We start from the raw sequence: 24,696 nt of genomic DNA, 5'->3' as shown, positions 1-24,696 counted from the left end.
AAAGACTTCTGATCTCCTGATTCCTTAATTTGAAATATAATAAATAGTGAAAAATTTTGAATTGTAGTTTTAGTCGTTAATATAAAAACACAAAAATAATTGAAAATAATTAATAAAATATAAATATATATGTCTGAATAACACAATGGTGTTTTTACAGCTTCTCATTTACTATCAGTATTTAGTTTTTGCAATGCTTTCCTTCGAATTTTTTCAAGTTCTTTAAAATTTTGTTTAAGAATAAGTGAACGACTTAATTTGAAAGCTACATTCTCTAAAAGCCAATTTAAAATAGAATGAGAAGGATATGGTGTCATAGTATAAGGAGTTGCTGCTCCTCTTTGTAAACCAATAGAACTAAGCACTGATTTTACAAATTGCTTAGGAGTAGGAACAAAAAAAGATGGTTTCTTTATTTTTGACATAGATGAAACCTAAATTATATATCAAAAAAAGCATTTTTCTATATAAGATAAACTTACAACAAAATATGAATTAATTATCTGAACAGTAATACCATCATGTTTCAATTCTTCTGCCAATGCTTGACTCCATGTCGTTAAAAACGCTTTGCTTCCTGAATATGTTGCTAAAAGAGGAATAGGCATTATTCCACTAAAGGAGCCCATTGTTAATATAAGACCGCTTTTTCTAATTATATGATAAATTAAAATAATGGATATTTGATAATTTAACCTCCTAATCATCCCAGGAATAATAAGATTCGTTGTTTTAAGTGTCGCGATACAATTAATCGTCGTAATATCCTGAATCTCTTTCGGTGTAGTTAATGAAAACGGCGTTGGCATTTTATGTGATAATCCAACATTATTTACTAATTTTTTAAAACTTAAATAATTATTTTTTAAAATTTACCCAAAATCTTAATATCTAAATCTTGAATAATTTCCTTTAAAGTCTCATACTCCTTATCATTTGCAGTTGAAAAATCCATAATATGGACAATAGTTTTTACTGAATAAAGCCCCTCTTTTTATATAATTACAAAATATCCTCCCAAAATTAATCTTTACCTATTTCTTTCGACAATGCCTCAAGTTTATCTCTTGATCTCGCAATAAGCACTACATTAAAGCAATATCTAGAAAGTTGAAGTGAAAATTCACGGCCAATTCCCTCTGACGCCCCCGTAATAACTGCCCAGGCCCCTGCCCTTGTTTGAAACGTTTTTATCTTGTTCTTTTAGAAAAAAAAAAACACACAGACATCATACATCGACTCCTTTCTTAAAGAAAACCTCATAAAATGCCCTTTTCAGTGACAAAATAACTCTAAAAAGTGAAAACACTCCTATGACGCTAATTAAACGGAAAAAAACCCCTGTTTTTTGGTATTCTGCAAATAATAAGCAATATTCCACTAGGAAAACATAATATAACCTTCAAAAAGCTCAAAAACTGGCGAAAAAACCATGTTTAACTACCTATTCTTTGCTGAATTACGCACTGAAATTTTATTGAGGTTCAAGCTGGCTTAAGCGTGCTGACCGCAACGTCCAATTTTCGTCAAGATATAGAAGGAGTGCTAAAAAGGCATCAAAATGGCCGATTTTACGCAGATTAACCCTCAGAACAATGCCCTTCAGCGTGCAAATAAAGCTATTAATCAGTGCATAAGCAGGGATGAAAATTACCCGGAAATGGGGGATATTTTAACACGTTTGAAATATAGAAAAATATAAAAAAGAGCACTATTTCTAACTATTTTAGAGGGTTATTCATCGGAATATAATATGCCTTTATGGTTTTTTTGGAAGCCATTTTCCCGGATTTCAGTTATGAATATACCAGATGTCATTTTTGAGCAGTATAATAGTAAAAAGAATTAGGATGAAATGAGGAGTTTTAATGGGAGAACAGGGACGGAATGTTATACACAGATGGGACTTTTCCCGGAGATCCAGAGGGCGTGGATTACGGTGGATAATAGGCTGTATTTATGGAATTATTTAAGTGGGTGAGATGCTTCAAAAATGCTGTCCAAGCGTTTTTTGGGCAAAAGGAGGGGCTAATTTTAAAAGAGAAGAGTTTCAATCGTATGAGGATTTAGATCAGACTATTATATGTATTAAATTGGTGAAGCCCAGACCGGGTAAATATTAGTATTTAATTGAATGATAAGATTTTTACGAGTTAGGTGTTTTTATTGATTCAATAAGATTTTTGCTTGTTATTTCTACGCTAAATGATATTTTTTTGTTGGGGGTGGAGCAATTGTCCTCCAAGACATCAGAAAGTGCGGGAGAACTTGTTTTTTATTCTACAAAAATTTCAGTTTCTGTTACAGGTATTGATGTATCGTGTATAGAAAGCACATCGGATGGTCGTATTTTTTTTTCTGGCAAACAAGATGATAATATTTATGAAATTTTGTATCAGATAGATGATGGATGGTTTTCAAAAAGATGTAGCAAAGTAAATCATACAGGGACATTGATTGACCGTTTTATGCCATATATTTCTTGGTTTAATGTGAAGAATGGTTTTTCTTTCTAATTTTATCATTTTTTATAATAACTTTTTTTAGAAACTATTCAACAGCTTGTGATGGACAATTCAAGAAATTTATTATATGCATTGACGTCAAAATCATCTATTCGTGCATATCATTTAGCGAATCAACAAAGTCTTAATCATGTTATAAGCTATTCATATCGTTCACTTGTAGCACATGCTCAAATGGTAAATGCTGGTTCTTCTCTTTTAGATCCACGAACAACAAGTATTATTTCATTGGCACCTGTATCTCTAAATGAATCTAAACAAATTTATCTTATTGCTATTACATCTACTGGTTGTAGATTATATTTGAGAGCTTCAAGAACTAATTGGGCTTCAAATGGACCTCCATCTACAATGACATGTACGCATGTTAGATTTCCACCTGTTGATTCTGGAAATAAAAATGAAAATTATAAAGTTCAAACAGGCAATATGTCATATAAAGTTTTAAATAACAACACTCTTTTGAATTCTGCCTCATCATTTATTCTAACTTCTATTCGAATTGGTCATGTTTTTTCTCCTGGTTATTTTCTGGCATTTAAATCATCTGCATCTCCATCTGAAGGCGATCAACTTTTTACATCTGCACCAGATACTGGTAGAATTCTTTATGGAACACTTAATAATCAAAGATTATCATTAGTTGAAACTGCTAGTTGGATACCGTTAGAAGGCTATGTTCAGGCTGTTTCATTACTTACTCCACCAACATTTTGTCCCAATGAATTAAAGAATCAGTATAACATAGCATCTCCTCAAATAGCAGTATTAACGAATACTGGCGTACATATTATACAGAGACAAAACAATTTTCAAATTCTTTATTCTATTATAAAATATGGTTCTTCTACTCCTATTGGCATTGAAGATGAAGTTGAATCTTTTTTTGAAATGGTTGGGCAAGCAGAAGGTTGTGCAACATGTTTAGGTTTGATTTGTGGAAAAATGAATGCTGCATCTGAGTTTGATGAATATTATAATAATAAATGTTATCAAAATAGAAATAATATATTGACTGATTCTGATATTGTTGAAATTGCTCGAAAATATTACATTGAATTTGGTGGTAAACCATATACTAAACAAATGCAATATAAATTTGGTAATATTGTTTTTTAAATATAATTATTTTAAAAAAAAATAGGACAAGAAACATCAGATTTGGATAATGTTCAACTTTCAGGTCGCCATGATGGTTTAGTCATATATATAGCTAGAAACATTGTCGAGTTATGGAAAAAGCCATTCATAAAGCTTACTATTAATAAAAAATTATCCAAAAAGATTTATTCAAGTAATATTTCGTCATCTACATTGCTTCGTATTCGGTCTGAATTTGTTACATTACATGAATTTCTTGATAACAACAAGTCATATATAAAGGGACTCGTTGCACCAGATCAGTTATCCGGGTTCTTGAGTCGTTCAGAGGAAATATCTTTTCAGGCAGAACATAGAGCTCTTCATTCTCTAATTATCTTAATACGCAGAATTATTGAAGGGTTATCTTTTGTATCTGTTCTTATAGATGATACACCATCGAAGCTTCATGATATAATTTCATCACTTTCTGAACAGAGCCAAGAGGACTGTTTAAAACTTACATTTGAGGACCTTTTTTCAAAGGAATCAGGAAAAGAATTGGCAAAAGATTTAGTTACTGCTATTGTTAATCAACAATTAGCTGCTGGTGGTAGTGTTGATGCTGTTAGTGAGTCTTTAAGGAAAAAATGCGGTGAATTTTGTAGTGCTGATGATGCTATTATGTATAAGGTTTTTTTTTCTTAAAAAAAAAGACATTCTCATTTATTTTAGGCTATTGAACAATTGAGACGAACAAAAGAAAAGTTTGAATTTAGTGAAGAAAAAAAATTATCTCTGCAGGAATGTCTTCGTCTTTTTATCAAAATTGCTTCTAATTTGACATTGGAAAATTTGAGCGAAACTGTTCTTGAATTTAGAGATCTGTGTTTTCATACAGGTTTTTCTTCCTTTATTACTTTAATATATTATCTAAAAAGAGTTAAGGTGCTGTAGAATTATGTCTGGCTGTTGCTAAAGCTTTTGATCCTGAAGATTTATCTTTATCATATATTATAGACGGACAGCCATTAAATGTTTGATCTATTTATTTTAATATTGGCTCTGACATTATTAAGGATTTTCGAGAGTATTACTATACTAAACGTATGAAGTGTTATTTATTAATTTTTGAGACTCTTTTGGATATTGATAAAATGATTGAAGAAGTTTCAGATAATCATAGTGCAAATGTTAATATCTTGAGAAATGATACATATAAAACTGCATATTCATCAAGAGATGAATTGTTTCATTATTCTTTGTATGATTGGTATGTTGAACATGGAATGTTGGAGAGAATTTTAAATGTTAGTATTTTTAAAAACTGTTGAAAAAATATTTAATTTTCTAGATTGAAACTCCTTATGTTCGAGTATATTTGGAAAGAAAAAGTGTTAGTAATCTTGATTTAGCAGATCTTTTATGGCAATATTATTCTAAATATGGCTCATTTTATGAAGCTGCACGTATTTTATATGAATTATCTCAAAGCAATTTTCCTATTACTTTAGCACAAAGAATGGAATATCTTAGTCGTGGTAAAGGTTTATGTAATTGTCATGTTTCTCTAGAAATTAGACCAATGATGAATAAATTGGCACAAGATTTACAGGAAGAGCTTGATGTTGTTACTATTCAAGATGATATTATTCAATCCATTCGGTATAGCTTGTTGAAATTCATGAATGTATTATTAATCTCTTTATAGTGTTGATGAAAGATTAACTGTTGAAAAAAAACGTGAAATGATAAAAAATCTTGATGGAAAAGTTATTCCTCTTACTGATGTAAGTTATTTTCTTCTTAATTTTTCAAATATAATTTAAGAAAGCTTTTTAATAAATATGCCGATCTATTGGGTTATGATGAAATATGTTTATCAATATTTCATGTATCAGATTATAGAGGAAAAACAGATATTATTCAATGTTGGGAAAAGCTTATAGCTAAAGGTAGGTTTAAGAAATTATGTTTTTGTTTTTTTAATAAATATTAGAAAGCAATTCTGCTATTAATAAAAATGTTAAGGTTTATGAAACTGTTTCAGATCTTATTCGAAGATTAGGCAAAAGATTTGGATCTTCTGAAAACGTTTTTCCTCTTGAAGATCTTATTCCAATGTTGGAAATCTACAATTTTGAAAGGAGAGATGACGGTGCTCCTCAGGGCTGGGTTATAGAATCGTTTCTTTCTGCTGGTGTTTCTCATGGTTTAATTTTCTCTATTTTGGATGAAATAATAGATCGTCGCGAGAATCCATGGAATACTAAATCTGCTTTGATTTTTTTAATTCGAGAAGCTTTATATTTGATAACTTTATGGATTAAAGCTAATACTAAAGCTAGTTATGGACGTAACGAGCATTCATTAATCAAAAGTGATACTATTCTTGGTGCTTTAGAAAAGTACTCCGCTTTAGTTTCTAATAATATGAAATTAAAAGAGTCTATTACAAGATTAATTAATGAAATAAATAAAATAATTTAATTCATAGTAAAATTTTGAAGTGCGAATTATTTATAACAGAAGGTATATAGGATTGATGTATAATATATATAAATAATTGGCATAATTAAGACGAATGATTTTTGATAAATATTAATTAACCGCATTAATCTGTGAATTTTTATTAATGATTTTATTTCAAATAAACATTTGATATATGAGATAAAATCATAAATACTATATATAATAACAATGTATTTAAAATTTATTAATGTATCTTTTTGTAATATTTTATACTATAATTTTTAAAACATTCTAAATATCAATTAATTTCTAGATTATTTTTTATTAGTTGTATTTAAGATTTTTGATTATGATTACTGCTCCATCTAAAATATCCACACTTAAATTTATTTTCTATATCAGAATCAGACGTATTTTGATGTTTATAGTCTTTACTAATAGGACTAAATAGAAAAATAAGATATATATATATTAAGATAAATAAATATATACTTAGAACAGACCCAAAAATATCGACCAAAATTGACACCTGGCTTTTTGCATCGTAATTCGATACATGGCTTTTGATGAACATTACATAGAGGGGGTGATGGTTTTGCAAATATATTATTCCATGTTTTTTTTTGCAATTCTAGAGCCTCTGAATTCCCTTTGGTATCATTTTTCAACGTATTAGATATTTGTGATATAGTTTTTGTATTTGTATTTTCTGAATCTAGTGAATTAAACTCTTTTTCTAATATAGTACTTTTTTCTAGTTTTCTGTCAAGATTTTTTAATTGACCAGAGGTATTTTGAAAATATGAAGAAAGATCACTTTGATTTGAAAGACCTTCTAGTCGTTTTTTTTTTGAAAGGTGTAACAATGGTTCAGTTGCTGATCTTCCAAGAAAATTCTTTGAACTATATGGGTTATTATTTTTTTTTTCTAAGAAACCTGATTCTTGTTTTTTAAACATTAATTTAATATCTTGAAATGAAAACTCAAGGAAATTACGTGTTTCTAGGTGAGGAGGTTTAGGTAATTCAGATACTAATATTCCATCTACAAAAATTCCTTTGTTCAGAAGATCTAATATATTATCTGTTTTCCCACTTCCTCTCCAATTATATATTTGTGATCTAATTTCTGCAAAAATTGGACAATGATCCGAACCCATAACATTTGCTTGTATGTCAGCATATTCAAACCATGGTAATAATTCTTCAGTAATGAGAATATAGTCAATACGTGTTCCTTTGCATTATAAATATATATTTAAACATTATTGTTTTTATATACCAAAATTGCAGGTCCTAGCATTGATTTTCGAATTCCAGCCTTAAAAGTTAGAAAGCAGATATAAATATTAGATATTATATACATGTAAACATTTCTTTCCTATCTGGATGAAAATGTCTGCAAAGATCAATCATGAATCCTTCGGGATGTGGCAATAAAAGCTTATTAAGCCATGTTCTTTGACATGAATCATCAAAATCTTCCATTCCTTCTTCTTTCAATTCATCTATATCATACGAACTATCAATTTTGTCCCTCACCACATTGATATCACCCACGATAATAATATTTCGCTTCATTTTTCTTAAGTTTCGAATACGACGATCTAATGTTTCAATCCATGATTGCCTAAACTTGCTTCTTTCTGAATTTGAATTGAATGGACAATATATCCCAAACAATACAAAAAAATCCATATCTAAAATAATGCATCTACCTTCTTGATCAAGCTCTAGTGCATGCTGATTAGACATTTCCGTATAGCCACCAATTGAAATCGATTTAGGACATTCAATATATGGAATACCTTTTTTTGAATGAATAAGATATCCAGTAATCCCCTCCTCTGCTTTAAGCGGAATACAAACCGATTCTTTAACATAAATTGCTACCCCACTATATCCTTTTCTTTTTCTTGAAAATGTATAAAACGACAAGTATCCAGAAACATTGATCATTTCATGCGTCAAATCTTTCCTCTGTATCTTTGTTTCCTGAAAACACATAATATCTGCTCCAAGTTTTTCCAATATAAACTATATATATCATAAATAGCCCATTCGATCGCTTCAAATCGCCTACTTTAATAGATTTTTCTTGATATTCTGGATCAAAATCAAATAAATTTCTTATTCCATTGCAATTCCATGAAACTAGGCGCATCTTTCCAGACTATTTGCCAACAGTATCTCTTCATATATTGATTTCCATTTATCTCAAAAATGGTCGTTTTTTTTCCGGAAAAAAACGACCAACACTCAATTCTACTCTAAAATATCATGAAACTCTTCATTTCTACTTGTTTTCTTACCTTTTAACCCCCTAAATCTCCCCTTTTCTTTTAACACTTTTTTTTGACGTTGAGATCTTCAAAGTACTCGATCAACCTCAAAAAAAAATATACAAGTGTTAAGCATGATATGGAGATATTTCTTGCGGAAAAACGGCCTTATTAGAGGCCTTTCGTCTGTAAGACACTGTAATTATACTACAGGAACTCAGGCGGGCCATGATTTTGCCTTGGAACAGGAGGCTATAAAAAAACATGCAGGAAAAACAGCAGGTATTTTTTTTTCTAAGTTAAAACTACTAAAATCCATAGATTTATGGAAGAAAATAACGATTTTGTAGGTTTATAGTGTTTTTTTTCATTTAGTAATCTTTAGTGTTTGTATTCCTGCGTTATTAATAAGCTCTTTAAACGCTTATCAATTACGTAATATTATTTATACAGGACTTTGCTTTTTTCTAAGAAAAAACAGATACTAGACATCATTCAGATCTCCTTCATGAATTAGAAGAGAAGGAAAATGATTCTACACCGGAATATCCATGTTTGATTCTTTTAAATATAGTTTTTATGGCATTTTAATGGTTAATTTATATTTAGACCAAAATATCCGAACCAAAAGGTTTTTCTGGGGTAAGTAGAATGTTTTTATAGACTATGGTGAATTTTCTAAATATTTTATGTATAGGTGATGGAGATAAGGTATTGTTTAATATATTTTAAAGATCCGTAAGGGATCTGATAAATAAATAGACACTATTTTGGAATGATCGTGTAAATGTAAGTACGTATTACAATATGTTTATTATTTTAATGGTCAATGCCTTTTTTTAAATAGAAACATAAAATTTCGAGTTAGATTTTTGTGTTTTGTTTGTCCAAATAGATTTAGCAAAATGCGTATATAAGTCGACTATATTATTATATTTTATATATGTATTAGTCCTAAAATGAATAATAGTATGTTTTATGGGACTCAAAAGATATTGTTTGATAGTTCAATTATGAATAAAGAGAAATGTGTTAATTTGTCCTTAAAGAATACTATGTTTTTGGTATTTTAGAATTTATTCTGTCCCTCTTTGCCTTTTTTGACCATGAGGATTTGCATCAGAGAATGTATTAGGATCTTGTGCATTTCCAAAGAATGCAGGGTTAAAATGAGGTGCAGGAAACCCTTGTGACCCACCTAACATAAATTAATAAATATCCAGTTAATAATAAAATTTAAGATAGATATTTATAGGTATATATGTATAAAGATAATTCTTAGTGTTTATATCCATCTTTTTAACTTACCAAATCCTCCATAACCCATCATATTAGCATTAAAGCCTGATCCTGCTGCATTTTGTGATTGAGAATATGTTCCTATATTGTTTAATATTTTTCTTTTTCTCTTAATAATATTTTACCAAATGGCATCATATTAGGAAATGGTATTCTCCCTGGAAGACCTGTCATCATCATATTTCCCTGAATGCCTGCATTATTCATACGATTTCCATATCCTGTCATATTTCTGTTGTTCACATTGCCTCTTGCTAGTCCTCGTGTATTTGTAGGTGCCATATCATTGCGTCCGCGAATAGTTTTAGAAGGTGGTTCTTTAGGAAGCGTACGAAATGGATTTGACAATGATGAAAAGCTAACACTAAATTTTTTGTTTCCATTCATATATGCCGGGTTTGTTGTATTTTCAAGGAACAATTTAACTGCTGTTGCTGCTTGCGGTGTTGTAAATTCAACAAATGCAATTCTATCATTAAAAATTAAAAATAATTCAAAAAAATCATCCATAAATGCACCCTTTAGACTTTCCGTTTACTTTATGCTCGTTAAATGTAATCTCTTTTAATTCACAATCAATTCCCGCTTCCAGAACTACATTTCGTATATCTTCATCCGAATTCCACCAATTCATTTCACCCAAATAAAGCGCCGTAGTAGCAGATGTATCAATAGGTCTAGTATCTATTTTCTCCGTCTCTTCTGACGTCTCTAATGCATTTACATCTTCTGTCGTTTTTTCCTCATTGCTTTCTGATTTATTGTTTATTTGACAATAATCAACTTTATCTCCTTCCGCATCAATCTCTGCTGTCTTGAAACCCTCCTGTTCAAAGCCCTCCTGCTCCTTTGTCTCCTCATATGTCAATGGCTCATCTTCATATATATCGATATCAAAATTATCCTCTTCCATAGGAAAAAAAAGCCTAAAAACGCACCAAACCTTTGATCCTCCTTCTTATCAATTTAAAGAAAGCCTTGGATCTTAGTTTAGACCCCTCAGCCTAATCTTAAAATAACCCACCCCCTCTGAATTTAAATAACTAACAAAAATCCCTAAAATGCTGATAAAAAACCCCGAAAAAAACCTTATATACTAAACAAACAACCCTTAATTCAATGGATTCCTTAAGAATGTCCAAAACCCTGTCAATATTAGTGAAAATTACACATAAACATATCTACCTAATTTTGTAGTCGGCCTTAATCGACGTTAAAAAACTTAACATCGAGGAAAAATCCTTAATTTTATAAGTAAAAACATTAAAAAAATAGAAATTAAGTTAAAAAAGCTTAGAATTAAGGTTAAGAATGTCAACACAGATTAAAGAGTGGTTGGATCTTTTAAACGACTTTTTAAAGGAAGGGACTCAGTTTATTAATCGCTGTACAAAGCCTGATAAAGAAGGTAAGAAAAAGCTTAAGACCTGAATTGGTGTCTCAGAGGTTTATTATTGAGCACCTGTTTATGATTAGAAATATGGATTTATGAGATATCAGAGATTTCTAATATTAATAGAGTTTTTTAGAATTTCGTGGGCAATTGGGATCGGTTTTTTGATTATGGGATTTATTGGGTTCTTTGTCAAGCTTATACATATTCCTATTAACAATGCTCTTCTTCCGTCCTGAATTGTTAGTAGTATAAGGACTATGAATCAGTGTATAAAGGATAAAAAGGTGTTTTTAATTTATTTCATGAATAAATAAACGAATGTTGTTATTTAAAGTTTTATGATGTATCTAGTTTAAATATATGCATTGTGTGTATGTGTATATATATATGTGTGTGTGTGTGTGTGTTACTGTATACATTAATTTAGTGAATGTTTTCTGCCGTTTTAAGAGTAAATTTTCAAAAATAATGAAGTATTTATTAACATATTAGCATTAATATGTTAAAAGGAAGAATGATATAGTTAGCTTTATTTATCATTTTTGTAAAGAGTGATTTTTCAGTATCACTAAGTTTTAAAAATATTATCTAGTTATTTTTTAGAAAGATATTAAATGAATGAAAAGTAAATTACCATTGTTTATTCAGGATTCTTTTAATAAGATTAGAAATGTAGAGATTAGTGATAGCAAAAAGTATATGTCAAGCCTTAGACTTATAATTTTCCGTATTTATAGATGTAAAATAATAATATTAAAGCTAAAAAGAATATTATGTGTCTCTAAAATATACATATTCTTGAGAAATATGTATTTTGTAGAATGCTGGATTTATATTTAATCATATTTGCATGAAATAGTTTCAAAACCAGGTGGAAGTTTCCATCGAGCCCTTTGATTTTTAGAAAATGTAATAATCATGATTATATCAAACCTAATATATTCTTCTTTAATATTTCTTGCTTTATCTTTAAGTTGAACTTGACCTCTTTCGGCTAAATCCTGGCTTAATGTTCCATTAGGCCCATAAAGCTAATGTTGTTAATTTTATTATTAAGTAAATGAAAACGAACCGATAATATGAAAGACCATTGAGTCCCATATTCCTGAATAGCTTTAATTAAACAATTGGTTTCAGTTTCTGACCAGGGAACTCTATGTTGAGATTTATATTCTTTTTTACGAAATTTATTATCCCGAAGATTCTGTTTAACAGCTATATATTCTTTATATTGATCATCATCTGATTTATCTTCAATATGTTTTGTATCATCAAAAGATCTCCGGTTATTTTTATCTGCAGATAAACTTGAGTTTAAACGTTGAATAGTAAGTGATTTTTTATAAAGCTGCATGGCAGCTTGTGCAGAAGCAGAAGGTGTGACAGGAGATGAACCAGAAGGTAAACTAGATAGCCCCGAATGAGAAGATGAGTTAAATAATGTATTAGAAATAGCTGTATCTGTTCCTAAAATATTCTTAGAATCTGTTGTATTTAATAAACTTTCATGTTCGACGGAATTAGATTCATTTTGTTCTTCATATTTTCTTTTTTTCTCGTTGTAGGAGATGCCTTTTTTAGTGAATGTAGCCGGTTTATCAAGTATATTATGAATTAAAGGACTTTCTATTGATTCAGAGTTTTCGTTTTGTGAATCCCATTTGATTTTTTGATAATCACTTTGTTTATCAAAGAAACTCTTTTTTTTCTTATTATCACTCTTTGGTGTTTTTTTGGTATTATCATCATTATCAATATCTATTCATAATAGGTTAAATAAGGATATATAATAATAAAATATTATATAATACCTAGAACTATTTGACTAAGATGTTTTATATCACTTGCTCTATAAAAAAGTTATAATAAGAAATGAAAATAATGGAAAATACGAAATTTCTCCTTCATTTTCAGAATTGAAAGAATATTCTTTACTCTGTTCTAATGGAAAGGTAAAATCGTTTTTTTGAAAATCCATTGAAAAACGCTCTTATCTTATTAGTATTTTATCTTGTAGTGATGATATTTCTTACGACTAATGGGAGTAATATCAGATGTTTCTTTATTACTGTACGCCTGTGTATTTGATTCGCCTGTCTGATGCTTTTAGAAATATACCTTTCATCTTAATAACTTACTACTTGTGATATATTCGAAATATTTAATATATTATTTTGGATAAATTCTGCCATTAGTTTAACAAAGTGATACCAAGGAAATGTTTGAATTAATGTTTCTAAAGAAATAGGTAATTGTCTAATTTTTTGTATCTTTAAATAATTATAAATAAGTTATCAAAAAATAGTTATTATATCCTTACTTTTTTAATTCTTTGTAGACAGGCATCATAGTATTCTTTTCCTCCTTCCTCCCATTTTTTAAATCGACCATTTCCATCCATAAAACATTTTTTTAACAGATCATCCTCTTTAAATTGATCATCTATATGATCATTTGAAATTCGATTAAGCCATATTGCATATAGAAATAATTGTGTTCGTAGTTCAATAATTTGCATGTATGACTGCGAATAGGTAATATTGAACATAAAAGGAAACCATTGCTCTATTTCACAAAGCGAATTATGCCTCTTTTTTAAGTCATCAAGAGTAGGAGGCATGGAGAATGAACCATATAATTCAGATAGAAGTAGTGCCGCATTTGCAAGAAATAATATATAAATTTGATTATTTGATAAATAGTGTGAAAAGGATGATATATCAATATAAGATAATTTTGTATATTTTAGAGTTGTTACTATAAAATAAGTTAATCAAGTAAAAAAATTATATAAAAAAATACATTTTAAAGTTTGCAAAAGAAATTCCTTTTTTTTATAGATTTTAGTGCCCCTAGTAGTCGCTTCTTTCACATGCAGAACAAAAGATGTCTTAGGAATAAGAAGTTGAATAATTCGTTCTGAATGATATTGTAAATCTGGTAACATTTCTCGTAATATATCGATGTCTTCTATTTCATTTATTTTGTCATTAACTGCAATACCACCCTGATCTTCCAACGTATTAACATTATTTAATACATTTTCAACTTCATTATCAACATTTTTACTTTCTATCTCCGTAGTATCTGTAAATGGTGGTAAAGCAGGAAGATACTCATTAAAAAGTATATTATCTGGATTCTGCATTTCCAGATCAGGAAATCCCTTTAGTACATTTTCATCATAGGAAGAATCATTACTAACAAGTTCCTCATGAAATACCTTTAACTGGTGTTCTAGCTGTTTCTTTAACTGATCTTCTAACTCATGTTTTGAAAGAGTTTCTAGTAATTCTTGAGGATCTTTTCCAGTCATCCTAAGAAGCTCTCTTCTCTATTTCTAAAAGATCTTATATCTTCTTTTACTAGATATATCCTAACTATTAATCGCTTTATTTAATATCTTTACTTATTAATGATTTTTAAAGCTATTTAAAAAATATTTCTACAATAAACAAACTCTTTTACAAGAATTAATCGATCTTTTATTAAGAATCCTCTATTTCTTAATAAAAATTAAGGATTTTTTAGACATTTCTTAATATTTAGTTAGATTTATCAAGTTTCGAGGTTAAGCGATAAAAATATTTTGAAAGGAGTGTTGGGGAGATCTAAGGCTGTGAAATGATATGAATAAATCGAGGCTTTAGAGGGGTTATTATATTTTTATATGTGGGTTTTATTAAACAATATTTTCTGTATTTTTCAATAAGATTTTTTGTTTAGTATAATATTTTAATGCGTGTTTGTTTTTATTAAAAAAAAAAAATATATTGATGTTTGGGTTTTTTTTGTATTTTATTATGAATTAGATTTTTTTTTCAAGACTTGTAGTATATAATGTTTATCTGTATTAAAAAAAGTAGAAAAGAGTTTTTTTGATTTAGATGGTTTATTTAAAGGTCAGAACCTTTAGACTAAAAGTGGGGCAAATTTATGCATAGTCTATGATTCTTCTATATAAGATTTGCTTTTAAAACTAGTGGAAATATTAAAAGAAACAATAATTCATAGAAAAAAGAAATTCTCAATCAAAATTATTAAATTAAACTTGATCATTATAATAATATCAAGTCAAAAAACTAATCACATATATACCTCAAGTTGAAATTTATATAGTATATTTCTTAAACGACAATTCTTAATATCATGTATTTTTTCCAAGTTTATATTTTCTAAAAATGTTATTTAATATTACTATAGTTAGAAATATTTACGATATTTATTTTTACTTAAAGTAACTAAAATAATTTATTTGAATTCAATTAGGATTCTCTATCTTCATTAGATTGTTTTATATAAGTAGAATATGTATTACATGAATTTACATGAGAAAAATCCTCTAAATCTATTTTCTTATCTACTTTATTAAAATTTGAAATTCTAGCATTATTATAATTATAATTCTTGCTTATTTTATCGAAATTTTTTGAATTGAATAATGAATCATCATTAGACCTTATGTTTTCATTTTTTGCTATTCTCTTTCCTTCAAATCAAATGTTTTTTATATTCTTTTCTTTAGAAATAGATTCTGTATCTATATCTTTATGAATATTTGAAATAAATACTGAATTTAAACTTTTTTTTTTTATAATTATTAATTTAGAATTCCTATCGTCTCTTATCAAAGACTCAAGATAATTATTTAAATTGGAAATCTCTTTTAAAGATATTCTGTCCTCCGAAAAGTTGTTTATATGACTATAATTATTTTGGTTTCTTTTATTTACTTCTAAAAGTCTATTAAATTTGAAACCATTTATTTGAAACCATTTATTTGAACCCATTTTATGCTGAAACAAGTATATTAAATTTAATAAGACTACTCATAAACCCATTTCTCAAAAAAGAGAGCTACACATGTTTATCTAAAAACTCTTTTTTCTTCTTTAATCCATTATTATGTTGAACCATTTCTTTCAGTGTTAATTTAATATTTTGAAAGTTATTCTTTAAAATATAATCTCCAAATATTCTTTGTTAGAACAATGGTTCTCCATTCAATTGCTCCTCTATAAATACTTCTACTTGGCTATAATAATATAGTAGGACTAGAAAGATATATATATTCCATCGATTTTTTCAATAGTATAGCTTCGATAAATAGAGAATTGGGCATTTTCACATATTGAAAACCCGTATTCACTAGTTTTAATATATCTTTAGAAATCTCTTAAATAATAAATAAAACATTCTTAAATTTTGTTGTCTTCCTTTCAAAATTATACTTTTTCTTCAAAAATATCTATAATTAGTTTAAATCTTTTAAATTTCTTTAAAGAATTCAATAGTTTTAATACAAACAACATTAATCATTCCTTTATAGTATTTAATAGTTGAAACTTTTCCAACCTATTCAGTTTTTCTATAACCCTAACCCTGAAGTTACAAGGGTGACCCCTGCTAACCTTAACCCTAACCCTGGAATTACAAGGGTCATCCTTGTTAACCATAACCCTAACCCTTGAGATACAAGGATCATCCTGGTTAACCCTAATATAACCCTAAACAACCCTAATATAACCCTAAACAACCCTAATATAACCCTAAAGTTACAAGGGTCATCCCTGTTAACCCTAATGTAACCCTAATGTAACCCTAATGTAACCCTAACTCTTCACCCCTAACCCTCATATAACCCTAACGTAACCCTGGCTTAACCCTAGCTTCACCCTAGCTTCACCCTTTCCCTAACCAGGGTGTTCTCTCATAACCATAACCATAACCCTTGTCTGGACTTAGTTCTAATATATACAAACTCCAACCCTTATCTACTCCTCACTTCATCCTAATCTGTCTTTATAATTCCTCTATTATCGGCTTCTACCGGGCAAATACGTGTCCGTTATCATCACAAGCTGGGTCTTGGACTAACAACCCATATAAAAGGCAACAAGTCTGCACTGAAAAAGCTATGAATAGACAAAATTTAGGAGATCCTCCAGGATCTTCATACAGAAACAGACGGGAAGACGGTAATCGTCCACTTGGAGAAGGTCCACGCAGCGAACGAGGAGAAAGAGGATATCATGGAGGACCTTACCGAAAAAGAGGATATGATGAGGGACCAGGAGAGCCTAATATGCAGGTTATTCTGCAGGGTCTTGAACCTCATATGAATGAGATAGATGTGAAGAGGATTTTTTGGGTTTAGGGTTGTGTTGATAGAGAGGCAGATTCAACGGGCAATTGAGGGACAAGGCGGGGAGATTGAGAGTGTGATTTTGATACGTAATAGAGAGACAAGTAGGGTTATAGTGGTGTAAATGATTTATAAGACAGGAGTTAGGGGAGTCTCGGTGTTTTGCATTTGCAAAGTTTATTTCAGTTGAGCATTCAAGAAGGTTTATAGAAGGAAATTATCCATATATATATATAGGAGGACACCGGGTTAGGATATCATATAGTAAGGAGAATAAGTGGGAGGAGGAAGGGTGGATTTGTTTTAGTGTATGGCAAGATATTGAGGGAATTAGGGTGGGGGGATTGATGATGTATGTAGTGTGGGATTAACAATTATCCACGCCGGGAGGTGTGTTTTAAGTGTGGAGTAGTAAAGCAGGGTTTTAGTAGAGTATATAGTGGGGAAATTGTATTGAAAGGAGTTAGATGTGACGGTAGCTGGAAACTTGACACATTCAGCACCGTTAGTGCAGAATGATGGGAGTCAAGATATAGCGACAACGCCGTCGCAATTTTTATTATTAAGGAAGCTGGATGTTTTGACTACAGAGGAGCTTATTGTTAAGGGAATGGCGAAATTACAGGTGCCAATTGTGAGGGTACTTTTGATTCGTGATCGAGCGACACGTCAAAGTTGGGGATTTGCATTTGTTGAATATGCAGATGTTAATGTAGGATATGAAAAGGAAGAAATCAGAGGGATTGATATTTCTTAGGAGTCTAAAAAAGCGTTGGCGAATGCCATGAGTCTTACATCAAACAAAGGGTTTACTATTTCATCAAAAACGATTGAGTTATCATTTATCCATGGTGGGGTTTTTGTGCCAGTATATGATCAGAAGAATGAATTTGGCTTTAAATCGAGTAAGAATGGACAATTGCTTGCGTATTGGGACGAAAAAGGATTTACATCAGAATATTGTCCAGAATCTCAAAGACCAAAAGATGAATCAAATCTGCCAGCTGGCGAAATAAATGTTTCAGTAAGCCAGAACGCAGCATCATCGGATAATAATGTCTCTATGAAGGGTGTGTTTGAATCATATTGGGTTCTTTTTTTTCTTAAAGGGATATAGAACCCAGTATTTTAACAAAAGATACATCAACTAGCTTGAAAAGAGATGCAAAGTAAGTATTAATATTTTATGAGATGAAGAGATTGATAATTGTTATTAGTACTCCGTGCGAGCAGAAAAAGCGTATTCGATCTTTATTTAATTCATTTTCTCACTTGTTATAGAAAAAAAAAGATATGATAATTCATCAATAAAGGTATAGGATGTGATTTATCAAGATATGTTTTTACTTAGGATCTTTAGATGGCTCCACATTTACAAAAATGGGCTGTAAAACAGCAAGAATTACGAACTGGACTTGTTGAAAATGAAAAAATAGATGAAATTTTTTCCGATTTAAATCTTATGGCATGCTTACTTTGCCAGAGAAAGTTTAAATCAGAAAAAGAAATACGTCAACATGAAAAATTATCCGAATTGCATAAGGTAATTAGTGTTTTAGATATTTACAATTAATATTATAGAAAAATTTGGCAGATGATGATCTTAAAGAACAGGCCAGACAACGTTTAAAGAAAGTTTCTATAAAAAAAGATACTGATGTAGAAAGTTTAAATGATAGTAATTATAGAGATAGGGCTCAAGAACGTCGTATTGCATTTAACCAACCTTCGAAACCAGATGTTCCATCTCATAATTCAAAAAAGAATGTAATAAACTCATCTCCAAAGATACCAGAAGAACCTGCAAATATAACAAAAGGAAAAGGTGCGGCCATTCTTGGAAAAATGGGATGGACAGAAGGAATGGGTTTAGGATTAGAAGGTAAAGGTATTTCCAAACCGCTTAATCCAGAGGTGTACCAAGAAGGTGTTGGTCTTGGCTCTCTAGGAGCAAAATTAGGAGATAATCCACGTCCAAGTGATTATGCTGCTTATGTTCGATCTGTAGGTTACGTATATTTTTGTTAAGTTTTGATTATTTTAAGGTTAAAGATCGTGCTAAACGAAGATATGAAATGGAGGGTTTATAATATTATGTTATTGCTTATTTAAAACATTACAAATATTTTTGTTTTAAAATGATTACTTTGGAATATTAAAGATTTTAGTATTTCTACTGCATATAAAATATTGTACTATTCATAACTCAATGGTATTGGATTATTTTATTTGTATAAACATTATGTCTCATTTAAAACTTAAATATTAGGAATTGTAATTTTTTTTCAATATATATCAAATATTTTAATATATAGTAACAATTTGTGAATTAATGTGGATTTTATTTACTATCACAATCCACTTATCTATATCATTATCTATAATATGAAAACGTTGAATCTCTTTTAAGTCACAGCATATAAAATGTAATTGTATATCATGTCCTTCCAAAACATGTATAATCTGTAATCCTTTTACATTTACAGTCTTCACAATAGATGTATATGTAGAATTAAAAATAATTAGAATATCGTTGCAGAAAACAATAGAAATCTCTTTATCTAAACAGCAAGCAAATAAACATAAAAAAGAATATGCAGTTAAAAGATAGTGCATTCTTAATTCCTTAATTAATTTTCTTTAAAGTATTAAAATATCAACCTTAGGATATCACATACTTTGTTGAAGTCGAAAAAGCTAATAAGAACCTTCTTGAAGTTTCCTTTCATTCATATTATATGTAACAAAAGAAATTTGCTTAAAAGTTGATCAATTGAAAAATCATAACATTTTAAAAGCTGAAAAAGAAAAGGGTTATGGTGAGGTATTTTCTAAATAGGAGAAGCATGTAGCCTATCAGATTAAGTAATTTGTGTTATTGAAATAAACGATAAGACTAAATATGTAAAAACCAAGCTTAATAATATAAATAGATTGATTCTGCTTTAAATATTTTCTACCCTTTTCTGAAATTTCCCATTGATTAATAATACATAATTTATCTTTGAATCAAGAAATATAACATAGATATATTTTTAATAAATTCTCTTGCTGGATGCCTCTCTGGATAAATTTCATTAATTATTACCATCATTCCTGGGAGTATAAATTATTTGTGAAATATAAAAATGGAAAAAACATTCGCAAAAACTATTTGAGAGTTTTAATACGTCATAGTAAGCAGAAACTTTCTAATATAAATTTAATCTAAATAATTAAAAGTCCAAAATATTAATTGCGATTTTCCTTTTTTTTTGTTTAGCATAATTACTAACTCGTACATATTATTTTTCTGTCTCTAGAATTTCACGAAATATTCCCTTTATCTTATAATGATCATGTATTTCATTAATTGAAACTTCTTGCACATGTTGCTGTATTTTGCCGGGATTTAACGAAAATTTTGCAAACCAATTATATAAAATACGATTTTGATAGAGTTCATATATATATATATGTAAAAATACTCAATTTTGGATAAAAAATCAGTTTCTTTGAAATCCCTGCATTTCCATATATTATATTCCCAGGAAGATTACATAAAAAGGATAATAATATATTATCATTGGAAGCGTCTGATGATATTGTCTCAATTGAATTATCATATATAAATTCTTGTTTACAATTTTCCAAAAATGTTATACTTTTGGCATTTTGATGTAACAATTTAGCTCATTTTCTCTTTTTAAGACCGTTATCTATCTTATTCTTAAATTTTACTTCTTAAATAGTATTCATCTAGGTCAACATCCCATCATCCTAATAAAATACAATATTCAACAATATCATTCAATCCATATGATCCCCTATGTTTAAAAACCTTATTCCTTGTATTTATTTCTGTTTAAAAATTTTATCTTATAACTGCCCTATATAATATCTTGTTTTATATATAAGATAACTGATAATTATAGAAAATTTGTCAAATTAATCCCATTTTTAATGCCTTTAAATCAAAATAATGACGTTTTCAAAATGGATTCCATCTTTACTGTTTTTAAGACTGTTGAAATTCAGAGACTCCTTATAAATATTTTAGCCTCATAGTAATATTTATTCAGTAGTATTCCAAAAAAAAGCGCATATATTCAGTAATTCTGAATATTATTGCTATACTTGACAATACAAGGTTAATAATATCTATTATATATATATATCTATTATATATATATCTATTATATATATATCTATTATATATATATCCATTATCTGTATATAATAGATATTATATATGTCTATTATTGATTATGAATCTTATATTCATCATTTTATATATTTCAAGGCATATATGCGCTATCAATTGAGGTTTTCCATCGCTTTTTATATTCCATTGTTGAACATTCTTTCAAGTCCCCATTTCTAATTTTTTTAAATATTCTTGAACCCTAACTTCGTTTTATCTAAAGATCTAATCTTTATCTTTTTAGCTACATAAAGGCTGATTTATACTAATTTCCAATATATCTAGACTCATTTATAAGCTAATATCTATAATAAATCCAGAAATATTCCTTTTGCTTTATTTTTTTTACTTTTATAGACTCTGAAGGCTAATCATCTCGCCGATCAAGCAATATTCAAAGGACTCTTTAAAAGCTATGGATATATTAGAAATAACGGAAATATTTAGTAGTTTAACAGTAAAATATGTTGCAGGCTATTCATAGCATGTGCATTACTTGGTACATTGATAAAAGGTATGATGCAGTCCTATATCTAACCCTAACCCTAACCCCCTATATAGAAGACCTAATATGTTTGTCCTAGATCTAACTCTAAATGTGGAAGACCTAACCCTCTAAATATTTGTTATTGTTTAAAACCCTAATCATTAAACTTTAGACGTTATCGATGAGCTTTTTCAATACAAAAATATGTATTTTTGGGTCTAAAACAGTATAAAATATGCAATTAAAGTCTGTTTTAGAGAGAAATAAGAATCTTGCTAGTTTTTTTGATATTTCCCTAGGACAATTATAAGATGTCTCGAGCAATTACGCTTGCTACACTCTCATTAATTCCATCATGGATATTACTGCTGCTTACTTGCTTATCAGTTCCAATTACAAGATTTATATCTCTTGGATCTTTGAATGGTCTTCATTTTGGTGTTTTTGGTTACTGTTTTGTTAAAGGCAAATGTAATGTAGCCCGATTGGGGTATCGTATAGGTAGGTTGTGAGATAATGGTTTTTTTAACGCTCTTTCTATGTTTGAAAATGTTTTATATCTTATGAGATATTTTTGATAACATTGGCATCAAAAATAAAGCAATTGCTTTTTTTAAAATGATATTAATATATTCTTAGACACTGCGATATTGTCAAAATCTAAACATACATCTGATTTTTATTTTTCATTTTATAAGGTTCAGGGACTTACGTATATTTTTATTGTACATATCGTTGCAGCTTTATTGACATTTTGTGCATTTGTTTTTACATTAATTGCTCATCTAGATGGACCTAGCAAAAGTGGCTTTTTTTTGGTTATTATTCTTATAATTACTTTTTTTACAGTTTTTTTATCTATAGTTTCTTTTATTGTTGATGTTTTGTTTTTTATTCCTCACATTGAATGGGGTACTTGGTGTATACTTGGTGCATCAATTTTAAATATTATTGTTTTTGGTAAGTTTATTTTTTGTTTAATTTTGAGATTTTTAATACACTGCTTTAGGTCTTATTCATCTTTCCCGTAAATATCTTATTGCTTGCAGATCAGAAAAAGTGAAGACAGCTCTTTCATATCATTCTCAAAGAAGGCATCCTAACCTTAGTTATTCATATACTAACAACCTTCCCTATCCTAAGCATACAGCATATCAAACTAAAAAGGATGGGATAAATAGAACTGAAAAAGAGAAATCTGGGCTAGATTCTATGAAATATTCTAAAAATGATAATAGTGATATAAAACATGCGTCTAAATTGAAAAAATTAGAGCTCCCTCCTATTAATACTCATCTTGACGACCATAACATGCTTTCTAAGAGCTTTTTAGATTCTACGTATTGTAATTCAAACGCTTATGATTCAACTATTCCAAATCAGAATGTTAATATAACTTATAATGAAGCATATAAAGATGATAATGGAGTGCATGAATCTTATTTAAAACGAAAAGAATCTGTTCACGAAAGAATGGGCTATCCTGAGAACTACTCGAAGGATTATATAAGACATCATCTAAGAGAACATCCGAGGAATCATTCGAGATACCAGTCAGCAGATATTCCAAGGGATCCTCAAAAAAATCATCCAAGAGAGCCTTTAAAGGATGTTTCAAAAGATTACCAGAGAAGCCATGCAAGATATCATTCATCATATGTTTCTAGACATCATTCAAGAGAACAATCAGCGGATGCTCCAGGAGAATATTTAAGAGCTCCTCCAAAAGAATATACGAGAAATCCAAGAGATTTTTCAAGAGATTTTCCAAGAGATTTTCCAAAAGAACAATTAAGAAATCATTCAAGAGGACAAATTGCAATGCAACCATATTTTAGACAAGGCTCAGATAATAGAAATATGCAATATCCTGCATATAAACCTCCTGTTGGTCTTGGGATTGATTATAGAAGAAATCCAAAACGACCAAATGATTTAGTTGAAAAAGAAAAACCTAACAATAATTATAATAATTCGTATGGAGATCATGCACCTCCTAAACAGATATGGAAAGATTATCCATTACCACAAAATGGTCGTGCTTTTCCACAAGATTCTAATGATGGAGTACATAATTTTTCAAGTTGTAAACAATATGTTTCTGATAAACCATATGAGAACAGTTTTGCCGAACATGGTCCTGTTTCTCGAAATTATGCTTATAATTCTCATCCTTATTCAGAAAACGCTGAACATCGTTTTCCTAATAACACGGACTGTTCATCACATACAACAGATCAATATAGTCGTATGCATCATCCTTATCATAGTAGCAATTGCACTCAAACACAAGAATCTCTTTCTCCCCGGTTTAAGTCGCCTGCATCGACTAGCTCAGAATTTACTAGTATAAGCCAAAGAGGAATAAATCCAAAATGGGTTCCACCTAGTAAGGAACAAATACCTAAACCAGGAAAGTTTAAACATAATAATTTAGATGCAACCCTAGTTAATAATTTGAATTATGACCCTGTTAAAAATCCATATAAAGAGATGGGCGTTGTTGGAAGTGCTGGTACTTGAAAAATGTCCCCAAGTCATAATTTAGATATTGAAAAACTGTAAAAAAATGAAAAATTATATATAAACGTATCAAATAATATTTTTTGTTTCAAAACATGAAAATTTAAATTCGCTTATAGGTTTGAAATTTATTTATATGAATAACCATATTTGAATGGATAAAAGAGTTGATTATGTCTGAATTTAATTACTTTTGTTACTCATTAGAATTTTTATGCTGCTACATTTAATTTTTGTGCATCAATATAAATAGTTAATAATTTTATTTAGTTTTATTTCTATATTTTTTATGTCGTAGAATAAC

General features: G+C 29.2%; 11 protein-coding genes across 11 annotated transcripts; 5 read left to right on the top strand and 6 right to left on the bottom strand.

Moving 5' to 3' along the window:
- Positions 1-122: 122 nt before the first annotated feature.
- T552_00797 (hypothetical protein) lies at positions 123-1,309 on the bottom strand. Its single transcript, XM_018369398.1, has 6 exons — positions 1,235-1,309; positions 1,035-1,194; positions 877-990; positions 697-835; positions 483-651; positions 123-434 (listed from the first exon to the last, which is right to left on the bottom strand). Exons 3-6 carry the CDS (start codon positions 953-955, stop codon positions 165-167), a joined length of 657 nt encoding a protein of 218 aa, XP_018227115.1. The 5' UTR covers positions 956-990; positions 1,035-1,194; positions 1,235-1,309; the 3' UTR covers positions 123-164.
- A 206-nt stretch (positions 1,310-1,515) lies between these two features.
- On the top strand, positions 1,516-6,141 carry T552_00796 (hypothetical protein). The gene is made up of 14 exons (XM_018369397.1): positions 1,516-1,679; positions 1,731-1,835; positions 1,881-1,977; positions 2,042-2,112; positions 2,158-2,502; positions 2,548-3,627; positions 3,670-4,298; positions 4,341-4,506; positions 4,554-4,642; positions 4,685-4,915; positions 4,960-5,270; positions 5,317-5,395; positions 5,440-5,560; positions 5,605-6,141. Exons 1-14 carry the CDS (start codon positions 1,562-1,564, stop codon positions 6,093-6,095), a joined length of 3,933 nt encoding a protein of 1,310 aa, XP_018227114.1. The 5' UTR covers positions 1,516-1,561; the 3' UTR covers positions 6,096-6,141.
- Positions 6,142-6,368: 227 nt separating this feature from the next.
- On the bottom strand, positions 6,369-8,295 carry T552_00795 (exodeoxyribonuclease III). Its single transcript, XM_018369396.1, has 5 exons — positions 8,161-8,295; positions 7,442-8,114; positions 7,360-7,398; positions 6,570-7,314; positions 6,369-6,520 (listed from the first exon to the last, which is right to left on the bottom strand). The coding sequence occupies exons 1-5, from the start codon at positions 8,239-8,241 to the stop codon at positions 6,412-6,414; spliced, it is 1,647 nt and encodes a 548-aa protein (XP_018227113.1). The 5' UTR covers positions 8,242-8,295; the 3' UTR covers positions 6,369-6,411.
- Positions 8,296-8,493: 198 nt separating this feature from the next.
- T552_00794 (hypothetical protein) lies at positions 8,494-8,950 on the top strand (the record flags this gene model as incomplete). The annotated part of the gene is made up of 4 exons (XM_018369395.1): positions 8,494-8,641; positions 8,681-8,705; positions 8,745-8,794; positions 8,841-8,950. The coding sequence occupies 4 exons, from the start codon at positions 8,494-8,496 to the stop codon at positions 8,948-8,950; spliced, it is 333 nt and encodes a 110-aa protein (XP_018227112.1).
- Positions 8,951-9,389: 439 nt separating this feature from the next.
- On the bottom strand, positions 9,390-10,616 carry T552_00793 (hypothetical protein). The gene is made up of 4 exons (XM_018369394.1): positions 10,177-10,616; positions 9,784-10,127; positions 9,668-9,739; positions 9,390-9,557 (listed from the first exon to the last, which is right to left on the bottom strand). Exons 1-4 carry the CDS (start codon positions 10,569-10,571, stop codon positions 9,436-9,438), a joined length of 933 nt encoding a protein of 310 aa, XP_018227111.1. The 5' UTR covers positions 10,572-10,616; the 3' UTR covers positions 9,390-9,435.
- A 307-nt stretch (positions 10,617-10,923) lies between these two features.
- T552_00792 (protein translocase SEC61 complex gamma subunit, archaeal and eukaryotic) lies at positions 10,924-11,336 on the top strand. The gene is made up of 2 exons (XM_018369393.1): positions 10,924-11,066; positions 11,178-11,336. Exons 1-2 carry the CDS (start codon positions 10,970-10,972, stop codon positions 11,288-11,290), a joined length of 210 nt encoding a protein of 69 aa, XP_018227110.1. The 5' UTR covers positions 10,924-10,969; the 3' UTR covers positions 11,291-11,336.
- Positions 11,337-11,890: 554 nt separating this feature from the next.
- Positions 11,891-14,370, bottom strand: T552_00791 (hypothetical protein; the record flags this gene model as incomplete). The annotated part of the gene is made up of 8 exons (XM_018369392.1): positions 11,891-12,085; positions 12,127-12,812; positions 12,866-12,903; positions 12,947-13,043; positions 13,088-13,151; positions 13,193-13,324; positions 13,375-13,811; positions 13,857-14,370. 8 exons carry the CDS (start codon positions 14,368-14,370, stop codon positions 11,891-11,893), a joined length of 2,163 nt encoding a protein of 720 aa, XP_018227109.1.
- A 949-nt stretch (positions 14,371-15,319) lies between these two features.
- On the bottom strand, positions 15,320-15,844 carry T552_00790 (hypothetical protein; the record flags this gene model as incomplete). The annotated part of the gene is made up of 2 exons (XM_018369391.1): positions 15,320-15,538; positions 15,626-15,844. The coding sequence occupies 2 exons, from the start codon at positions 15,842-15,844 to the stop codon at positions 15,320-15,322; spliced, it is 438 nt and encodes a 145-aa protein (XP_018227108.1).
- A 1,081-nt stretch (positions 15,845-16,925) lies between these two features.
- On the top strand, positions 16,926-19,335 carry T552_00789 (hypothetical protein). Its single transcript, XM_018369390.1, has 12 exons — positions 16,926-17,187; positions 17,234-17,303; positions 17,347-17,507; positions 17,560-17,620; positions 17,667-17,911; positions 17,957-18,269; positions 18,317-18,368; positions 18,417-18,439; positions 18,481-18,512; positions 18,560-18,742; positions 18,781-19,203; positions 19,245-19,335. Exons 1-12 carry the CDS (start codon positions 16,972-16,974, stop codon positions 19,287-19,289), a joined length of 1,824 nt encoding a protein of 607 aa, XP_018227107.1. The 5' UTR covers positions 16,926-16,971; the 3' UTR covers positions 19,290-19,335.
- Positions 19,336-19,503: 168 nt separating this feature from the next.
- Positions 19,504-19,928, bottom strand: T552_04087 (hypothetical protein; the record flags this gene model as incomplete). The annotated part of the gene is made up of 3 exons (XM_018372138.1): positions 19,504-19,565; positions 19,593-19,816; positions 19,861-19,928. The coding sequence occupies 3 exons, from the start codon at positions 19,926-19,928 to the stop codon at positions 19,504-19,506; spliced, it is 354 nt and encodes a 117-aa protein (XP_018227106.1).
- Positions 19,929-22,134: 2,206 nt separating this feature from the next.
- On the top strand, positions 22,135-24,436 carry T552_00788 (hypothetical protein). Its single transcript, XM_018369389.1, has 3 exons — positions 22,135-22,370; positions 22,509-22,829; positions 22,879-24,436. Exons 1-3 carry the CDS (start codon positions 22,181-22,183, stop codon positions 24,390-24,392), a joined length of 2,025 nt encoding a protein of 674 aa, XP_018227105.1. The 5' UTR covers positions 22,135-22,180; the 3' UTR covers positions 24,393-24,436.
- The last annotated feature ends 260 nt before the right edge of the window (positions 24,437-24,696 follow it).

This window comes from Pneumocystis carinii (assembly GCF_001477545.1).
Source record: "Pneumocystis carinii B80 chromosome Unknown supercont1.3, whole genome shotgun sequence".
Classification (NCBI taxonomy): Eukaryota; Fungi; Ascomycota; class Pneumocystomycetes; order Pneumocystales; family Pneumocystaceae; genus Pneumocystis; species Pneumocystis carinii.
This window is presented reverse-complemented; position numbering and strand designations above follow the sequence as displayed.

Coding starts and splice junctions, on each gene's coding strand:
- T552_00797 (XM_018369398.1), bottom strand. CDS start 955: ATGGATTTTTCAACTGCAAATGATAAGGAGTATGAGACTTTAAAGGAA. Junction 836..876: donor TTTAGATATTAAGATTTTGG/GTAAATTTTAAA, acceptor TTAAAAAATTAG/TAAATAATGTTGGATTATCA. Junction 435..482: donor TAATTAATTCATATTTTGTT/GTAAGTTTATCT, acceptor TATATAATTTAG/GTTTCATCTATGTCAAAAAT.
- T552_00796 (XM_018369397.1), top strand. CDS start 1,562: ATGGCCGATTTTACGCAGATTAACCCTCAGAACAATGCCCTTCAGCGT. Junction 2,503..2,547: donor TTGGTTTAATGTGAAGAATG/GTTTTTCTTTCT, acceptor AACTTTTTTTAG/AAACTATTCAACAGCTTGTG. Junction 5,271..5,316: donor GATATTATTCAATCCATTCG/GTATAGCTTGTT, acceptor ATCTCTTTATAG/TGTTGATGAAAGATTAACTG.
- T552_00795 (XM_018369396.1), bottom strand. CDS start 8,241: ATGCGCCTAGTTTCATGGAATTGCAATGGAATAAGAAATTTATTTGAT. Junction 8,115..8,160: donor ATCAAGAAAAATCTATTAAA/GTAGGCGATTTG, acceptor TGATATATATAG/TTTATATTGGAAAAACTTGG. Junction 7,315..7,359: donor TGCTAGGACCTGCAATTTTG/GTATATAAAAAC, acceptor TATAATGCAAAG/GAACACGTATTGACTATATT.
- T552_00793 (XM_018369394.1), bottom strand. CDS start 10,571: ATGGAAGAGGATAATTTTGATATCGATATATATGAAGATGAGCCATTG. Junction 9,740..9,783: donor TCCTAATATGATGCCATTTG/GTAAAATATTAT, acceptor TAAACAATATAG/GAACATATTCTCAATCACAA. Junction 9,558..9,667: donor GATGGGTTATGGAGGATTTG/GTAAGTTAAAAA, acceptor AATTTATGTTAG/GTGGGTCACAAGGGTTTCCT.
- T552_00792 (XM_018369393.1), top strand. CDS start 10,970: ATGTCAACACAGATTAAAGAGTGGTTGGATCTTTTAAACGACTTTTTA. Junction 11,067..11,177: donor TACAAAGCCTGATAAAGAAG/GTAAGAAAAAGC, acceptor TAATATTAATAG/AGTTTTTTAGAATTTCGTGG.
- T552_00789 (XM_018369390.1), top strand. CDS start 16,972: ATGAATAGACAAAATTTAGGAGATCCTCCAGGATCTTCATACAGAAAC. Junction 17,188..17,233: donor CTCATATGAATGAGATAGAT/GTGAAGAGGATT, acceptor ATAGAGAGGCAG/ATTCAACGGGCAATTGAGGG. Junction 19,204..19,244: donor ATGCTGCTTATGTTCGATCT/GTAGGTTACGTA, acceptor GATTATTTTAAG/GTTAAAGATCGTGCTAAACG.
- T552_00788 (XM_018369389.1), top strand. CDS start 22,181: ATGTCTCGAGCAATTACGCTTGCTACACTCTCATTAATTCCATCATGG. Junction 22,371..22,508: donor CCGATTGGGGTATCGTATAG/GTAGGTTGTGAG, acceptor ATATATTCTTAG/ACACTGCGATATTGTCAAAA. Junction 22,830..22,878: donor TTTAAATATTATTGTTTTTG/GTAAGTTTATTT, acceptor ACACTGCTTTAG/GTCTTATTCATCTTTCCCGT.